Source organism: Cotesia glomerata, linkage group LG1 (assembly GCF_020080835.1).
Source record: "Cotesia glomerata isolate CgM1 linkage group LG1, MPM_Cglom_v2.3, whole genome shotgun sequence".
Classification (NCBI taxonomy): Eukaryota; Metazoa; Arthropoda; class Insecta; order Hymenoptera; family Braconidae; genus Cotesia; species Cotesia glomerata.
The window spans coordinates 16,645,603-16,654,004 of NC_058158.1; the positions used below are offsets into that span (position 1 = coordinate 16,645,603).

At 35.4% G+C, this 8,402-nt stretch overlaps 1 protein-coding gene across 1 annotated transcript in view; it reads left to right on the forward strand.

The window, feature by feature from the left end:
- The window catches only part of LOC123275345 (patj homolog), a gene marked incomplete in the record, with an annotated part of 555,954 nt that overhangs the window by 258,982 nt on the left and 288,570 nt on the right, over nt 1–8,402 (forward strand). Inside the window, 2 exon segments of the mRNA XM_044743428.1 lie at nt 3,104–3,107; nt 6,215–6,516. Coding sequence (XP_044599363.1) covers nt 3,104–3,107; nt 6,215–6,516 — 306 coding nt within the window.

Consider the following 8,402-nt stretch of genomic DNA (forward strand, 5'->3'; position numbering starts at 1 on the left):
AAAATTTTAGGCTCTCATGATTTCTCGTCTGCTCCAACGAATTAAAATCGTGTGATACCGACCACAAATAGTATATAGTACCCAGGTTGCATTCCAGTTGGTAATTTGAATGCCAAAGCAATCTTCTTAAATCTTTTTCAATTTGTTTGAAAAAGGTCTACGGTACTTTGACACTTCAAACTCTCCACATATGTAACAAATCCAATCAGAACTTTTGTTACATATGTGAGAAACACTTTTCATAATATATCCTTGTGTTATACCCTTCAGAAGTTAAGTCACCCATGCAGTCACTGGATGACGACGCTTGCGAGCCTGCTTTCTCACTCTGACTAGACGCTGATACTGGGATTCCGAGCCTTTGCATTGTAAAAAAACATATTGCTTGTGCGTGTCATGACGGCATACACGCCGTTAACCCAGGGACTCTGCCAGATGGTCCTGTTGCCTACCTTCACCACATGGAGGTGCCCTGGTTACAGGCACAAGCTTCTAACTTTCAATTTTTTGCTATCCTTTGCAATTTTAAAGGGTTTTTTTTTTGCAATTTACTTAGATTTTAAATGGCTTATGGTTGAATAAACTTCAGATTTGGATTTAGCGGACCAAAATACATAAAAATCGTACTTGATCTATAGTTCCATAAATTTTTTTCTTACCAAAACTGCTAATTTTTGACGATTTGTATGTTTTAATGCAATTTACTTAAAATTTTTAGAGTGTACAGGCAAAACTGACTTTAGATTCGGATTCAGCGCGTCAAAATACATAAAGATAGGTAGATCCAGTCAAAAATACAGACCACCTTTTTTTTGTGGGCCGGTGTAATCTTATTGTCATTGAAAAACTACGTCGAATGCTGAAAACCCTATCGACAACGATTGATTCGATCGGAAGATATTGCACTTCAAAATTTTTGAAAGAGTATGTTTCCAACAACCACTAGGTTTTTGAGCTCAACAAGCTTAAAACTTCAAAATGAAAAATTTCTCAAACGTGTAACGTTACATTTCATGCAGCGTTACAGTAGTGGTGTATGTACGAGAGAATGCGGGATTATATTGTGTGGGTACGATAATGTAGGAGTATTAAGGATTATAGTGTGTGCTGGTTAGTTATTGCTAGGATGTCGAACTGCACTGCGAAAAAAAGGCCGATGTTTTGTGTCGCCCGGTCAGTTACCGAACACTGAACTAAAATTCAGTCTCTTGGAGCGAGTCGATTACCGCGGAGAAGTGACTGAAATATCGTCGCCCCAAAGTACGGGAGCTTGGGCCAGGCTCATGCGATAGCTTGCGGATGACAGGCCTCGATTGTGGTATGTTCGAAGGTAGTTGCGTGCGCTGTTCAAGCTCCCAGGGTAGCAGAATTACTGGTAGGTCTAGGGTACTGACTGTGAATGGGGGAATGAATGTGGGAGTATGTGTGTCTGGGAGTGGAGTAAAAGTCAGTGGAGTGCATGTAGCATAAATGTCGAAGGGGGGAGGTGTTACGGCCCCATGTAACTCGTGTGAATTTTTCTATTATTATTATTATTTCCTTGCAAGGGAGATGTATTGTAAATGCAATACTTCTCTCATACTCACTTATCCCCACCCTCGGTACCTCAGGCCGTGTCGTATTTTTTTTTCCAACAACCTGACATCAATTTGATACCATTTTTCTACGATAATCTCTCCTATGCTGGTAAAGTAACTAACCTCAGTAGAGGAGACATCAACGACTATTAAATGCGTAGAGTGTTAGTAGTGGTAGTCATGATTAGTAGCGGTAGCATTAGTATTAGTAAAGATGCTGCACGTGTAATGCCCCACTCGACCTACTTAGAGAATTTATTGCTTTCCCAAGAAATACACTGACTTCGGTACACTCATGAAATAAGTACCAGAATCAAAATCGGATGTTGGTTAACCCTCGCGAATCTATTCATCCAAGGTACACCAAACGTACCTCGATCTATGTTGATCATAACAAGAGATGGTTAACCTCACAACAATCGTCAGAAATCACAAGCAGGGCTTTAATATACCAGATTAGATAAGCAGCGGAATCAGTATGCGTGCATCGAGTTGGCCATCGAAAAGACCACGGGAAGTATATCTTTATAACAGCTTAGAACAACCTTTAAGAACACCGCGTTTGCCGTTTGAAGCATCGAGAAGCTGAGTATTGAAAGAGACCAAGGGGATAACCTACGCGTACTGTTCCAGATAAAAATTTAAATTCATCGGTTGTTTATGTATACCGAGTTGGCCATTGCGAAGGCTACCAGAAGTATAATCTACAGCGGTTCATAATAAAGTCTAGCAACACCGAGACCTGTTCGTGCTCACCAACGTTAGGTATTGAGATGATCACGGGAGCTATACCTTGCGCCAGCTCAGATAAAACATTTTTTTTAAACGTTGGGAATTACATTTATACACTGAATTAAATAATAAAATTATGCGAATAATAATTAGCTAAAACTAGTAGAGGAGAGTGTAGAGAGTATAGAGGAGAGATGTACTGTGACTGCTAGTTCGTGGCTGCAAGGCGAATTTTAGTTTAAGAACACCGATTTATGTGCTAGGTACCGTTCAGTCCCGTTTATAAAAAAAAAAACTTCCTCTAAAAGACCGAATCACAACCGTCTCTCCATAACCAGTGTCACGAACGAAGTGAGTGATGGGCGTAAAGTCTTATCAAATAGAAATCTCAAACATCCGAACATTGTCACTTTGTCCGTTCGGGAGCTAAATTAAAAATTGCGTTGTAGTGTGGAGCGGTACACAAACTCGAGCATTATCCCTAAGTGTTAACTTAGAGACAGTAAGGATGATGGATCCCTGCTTTCGGTGACGAGTAACCTCTATTGTTTAATTAAAATCTTACTTGTAATAAAGATATTAAAAAATGATTTTCGTGCGGTTTATATAGGGTTAGCAACATCAGCGATTGTATTGGACTCATAGGTAAATTAAATCAAAAATATGAAAGGTAGCCCAAGGGTACTTTGTCTAAAACAAGAGTAATCGCGTTTTCTAAATTTTTGGGAACCCGGATAAATCTATGCGTAGTTTCAACTATTGCCTTACAGGTCTCGATTTTACGACTTTTAGAGGAAAGCGTGGTGGTGACTTCACTGTATTACAAATATGAAAGTTAAAAAAACAAAATCATTAAATTTTAATTGAAATTGATGCAACGAGATCCGGGTGATTCGTAGGAACGTCATCAAATTGTGGAAAAGTTGGGCCGGATTTCTTTTACACAGACTTCAAGGGTAGGACAAATTGTAAACTGATAATAAAACTTTACATACACTTTTCACAAAAAATAAGGGAGCAAGAAAAAAATCGAAATTTTTAGGGGATATTCATCGGGCTGCAGCTTGTAGAAAAATGGTCGTACAGCAAATAAAAAAAAAGCAAATTATAGCTCTAAGTGTCTAATTTTTGGGTATGAGCTTGAAAATTTTTTTTCGAGTAATCTTAAGAAAACCACCGAAAAAAAAAATTTTCGAAATTTTTTTCGATTTTTTCTTCTAATCTACGGACTTGGAAAAAATTTTTTCGACTTAACCTCTATATGGACCATATAACTTGTTTATTCAGCTTAGATTTGTTTTTTTTTTTTACTTTTTTACTTAATAAATTCATTAATCGAATAGATTGATTAAATAAATCTATCCCAAACTACAGCTCAGCCAAACGTCAGGCGCGTCTGCCTTGTACTAGACAGGGTTATTCAGCTTTGTGAATGAGACAATCTTAGAACTTCTAGGCCAAAGTTTTTAGCATTTCACGATTGCTACCACTGTACACTTCGAAGACCATCTAGTTCCGGATCCTGTAGGCAATTCTTGGTGACTCAGCGAGATGTCGAGTATACACACGTTATTGCCCGATCTACTAAAAGTAAAGGTCTTCCCGCTGTTTAAAATGATGAGGTCTGGTGTCTGAGAAGTCTGCTCTCTATTAAGCAGATTTAGCGTTAAAGTCGCTAATGGCGTTTTCAATGCTAGCCAACTCTTGGTGAAAGAAACTCACCCCTTCATTAGATGTAAGGTAGAAGCTCACGAAGTACATCTTTGGGGTTTCTATTCAGATAAAACCTTCTCGACATCCACTAATCAGCTCTTCTACTCAGAAAACGACGTCTATTGCCGCAAACCTCATCAAAATTGTTTTATTCGTTCGAGAGATATCGTTGTAGATGGAAATCTCGCAAGGGTTGTTCTAAAACAACTTTAAAAATTTTTGTCGAATCGATTTTGTGTAGGAAATGTTTTGAGCTCAAAAAACTATGTTGATCTCCGTTAACTGTATTGAAATCAATTGATTTTTTCTAGAGATATCTAATTTGAAAAAAAAAAAACAACATTATATAGTTTCTCAATAAAATTTTTTAGTTGTTTTTCAGATAGATTTTTTTCTAAGAATGTTGGTGCAGCTCTCAATCACGCTAAATAGTGCCGAACGTTTTAAAATTGGATGATTTTTCCACAAGTTGTTGCAACTTATATATTTTGAAAAAAGTGTTTTACTGAAGACAAACTAGACCTTTTAACTCCAAGAACTCAAAAACTTCATAATAAGTGAAACTTATAGCGATTTTCACTCAAGGGTTTATACGCAGTTGCAAGGCTAAAAAGAGAATATTTTTTTCACTGAATTTTTTATAGAAAGTTTTTATTTATCAATTACAAATGATGGTTATTTGAAGAGAGCCTACTTTCAAGAATACAATAGAGCGTCAATCATGTAAAAATATAAATGTGCACCGCTCCTATAGAAGATGTTCCGAACGACCTCTAAAAAAAGGCGTTCGGCGGTGATCTCCATTTCGGCAATTTAGATTTTCTGAAATCGAAAAATATGGTAAATTCTTTTGAATGATAGATTAATGCTAGTGTTGGACAAGAGAATGAGGAAAATTTTGATTTTTGACAAAATGGCGTCTATTTGTAACGAATTTTCGTTTTTGTTAAAAAAAAATTTCTAAATTGTTAAAAAAAAATAGTATCATATTTTTTTAATCTTATTTCTTCGTCCGACACATTAATCAATCCTTCAAAAAAATTCACCGCCAAGCGCCTTTTTTTTAGAGATAGTTTGGAACATCTACAGGAGCGGTGCACATTTATAATTTTACATGATTGACGCGTTATTGTATTCTTGAAAGTAGGCTCTATTTAAATCACTATCACTTGTTATTGATAAATAAAAAATATCTATAAATAATTTATAAAAAAATAATGTTTTTTTAGCCTTGCAACTGCGTATAACCCCTTGAGTTTGCGGTACTTATAAGAGCGGCCTTTAGGGTTAACCGTTTTACTAAATTTTTAACTTCCAGTTGAGAAAATCGAAGATTTTCGAAAAATCGGGAAGTCATTAGTTTTACCCCGTTTTGCAAAAATTGAGGTTTCAACAGATCTCGACCTTTTGAAGCCCTAAAAAGCTTTCCTGACTATTTTTACGATGATGTCCGTACGTCTGTATGTGTGTGTGTGTGTGTGTGTGTGTGTGTGTTAAACTTCTCGTAACTTTTGAACGGCTGGACCGATTTCATCGCGGTTGGTGTCATTCGAAAAGGCTTCGCCAATTTCAGATTTCCGGTAATTTGGAACCAATTCGGACTGGTAGATTTCGAGAAATTGCAAGAAAAGTGAAAAAAAAGTTGTTTTTTTTTCATTTTTTTTTAAATATCTCCGAATTGGCTAAACCGATCGGTCTCAAAAACTATTCAGATCTTAACCTTGAAAACCCGCATCGATCGCCACCAAAAGCGTCAGAATCAGTTGATGCGTTTGTGAGATATCGTTGTCGAAAAAAATCGAAAAAAGTGTTTATTGGTAATAACTCCGAAATTTTTTATCAGATCAATTTTTTTACTCTGAATTATTTGTAGAGCTCAAAAAACTACATCGATCGCTGCCAACCGCATGCAAATCAGTTGATTAATTCAAGTTATAGCAGTTTGAAAATTAAAATAATCGTGTTTTATCGAACTTTGATAAGATTTTTGAGCTCGAAGAGCTCACAAGCATAGGAAAGCTATCTCTTTAAGCTCGGAGAGCTAAAAATAACACATAAATTGTATTTTTGAGCTCGAGAAACTAAAAAACGTCATAAGTGCAATTTTAAGTGCCTAGGTATGGAATTAGCGGGAAGTTGCAGGGATGGCCTTCAAGGTCAACTGTTTTCCTAATTTTTTTTTTTATTTTCAGAAGAATTATCAGGTATTTTTGTAAAAAGTATAAGCAAAGGAAGTGCTGCAGAATTGAGTCAAAAGATACAGATAAATGACCGAATTGTAAAAGTGAACAACTTTTCATTACAAGGATACTCAAATCATGAAGCTGTCGAAGTTCTCAGAAATGCAGGAAATATTGTACACTTAGTTATTGAACGATACCTTAGAGGTCCAAAATATGAACAGCTCCAACAAGCTATAGCAGCAAGTGAGATCAAACTACCTCAATTAAATTCTCCGTCTATAACAAGTTTACCGAGTTTTTCATTCAGTACGGTGAGTTCTAAACAATGATCTGTAAATACTAGGGTAAATAAGTAGGATCGATTGCATGCACTGATAGAAAATTTATCTTGACTCAAGAGATATTTTCTTGATCTAAGAATTTATTTTGGAAGAAAAATGGTTATTTCGCTTTAAGAATCTCTTGTCTTGATTTAGATTTTCTTGGCTTTAGAGCTATATTATCTTCAATCGATACATTTAAGTTTTTCGATCAAAATAACATTATCGTTTAAAAAACTTGTGGCGGTCATGTGACTGCTGACATCAAAATTGTTTAAAAATTGTTTAAAAATTTAGAAAATTAAAATTATTTTGTTAGGCATTTAGGCTACAGTTAAGATTTCAAATTGTAAAGTGTAGTAAATTCAATAGAATAATTTAGTTTTAAATTTTCACTTGTAATAGGATTAAGTTATAAATATTTGTACATTTTAAGATCCGGAGCCTTTTCTCTCTGGCTTATAGGTTTTTCCCATGAGTTTTTTCCCAGCAACTTTTCTCAAACTTTTCCTGTTTATTACTCTTTTTTCTATGTGCAATAAACCCAAGCGATAAAGGACCCGAGGTCAGCATGGCCAGCTGTACTCTCGGGCCCGCTGACGTCACGAAGGCTTATTGCCTCTGTCACAGGGTTTTTATTCCCTGTATGCGTCCCTCCCTGCGCCTAAATTTGGCAACAGATCCACACTCGGTGTGTCTCTGAATTTATTATTTTATATTTATTTATTAATTTATTTATTGAATTTAATATTATTAGTATTATTTATATTTGAAAATTCTAATATTATGGTTATTAATTTAAGAATTAATTTTATCTTTATTTCAGACATTTATAATGAATTATTTATAATTTATTATTATTATTATTATTTGTGTGCATTGCCGTAAATCATTGTCATATAGTACCTAATTTTACTATGAGTGATAAATCATAGCCTTTACTCGCACGGGTGAGGCCCTACAATATCGATCGCGAGCAAAGAGTTCATTGAATTAGGGAAAATGGCTAAAGAGGCCCTTGTTGTCGAACACGAGGCCTCGAACGGTTTACGGTGACAAAAATTGAGCAGACACGCGGTGGCCCGCTTGGTGTGAGGTATACACGCGGGACCTCCGCTATTGTAAGGAGTGTGGATTTGGTGCCTTGGGTTGAGTTTCCTTTTTGGTGAGTACTCACAAGTTGAGACCGATTAATATCCGCACACCGCTGTCTCCTGGCTTAAATAATTTATTCTTTTATCGTTTAATTAAATTCACTATCGATTTATCGGGTCGATCCCGTAGCGAGTAAGGGTTATTTTAAAGGAATACTTGTACCTATTCCGAAAGCCTCGTGTGGGTCCCTGAAATGGCCAGCAATTACTAGTTAAAGCATTACACTTACACTAATTATCATTACGTTTGTAAATAATATTGAAAGGCTAATATCTAAAATTATCGTTTTTATTGGTTTAATTGTTTGAAATCTATTATAAAGTTCCATAAAGGATTTAATTTGTTATTTGGAAAGTGGATTTAATTTTAAGTAATACCGTTTATAAATAAATAATTTATTTTTATTAATATTTACCAATTAAACAATGATTTATTTTGTGTACGTTAATTCCCGGATTCTTTTCCTATGACTCATCTTCCTAGTTCAATTCGTTAATATAAAATATTATTTCATAATTAATTATTTATTATTTATAATTGTAAATTCTGTCTTGACCTTGATTTTAGTTACTTTAGGATTTAGCTTTTCATTCGCATTAGTTTAAATCGTTAATTGATTGTCCGGCGCGGCCCCTAGAATTTTTATTATTTTTGGTAATTTTTGGATAAAATTATCTGGCGTCCAAATGTGAACTAACCCAGCCTGAGGGGTTTCCGGGTTA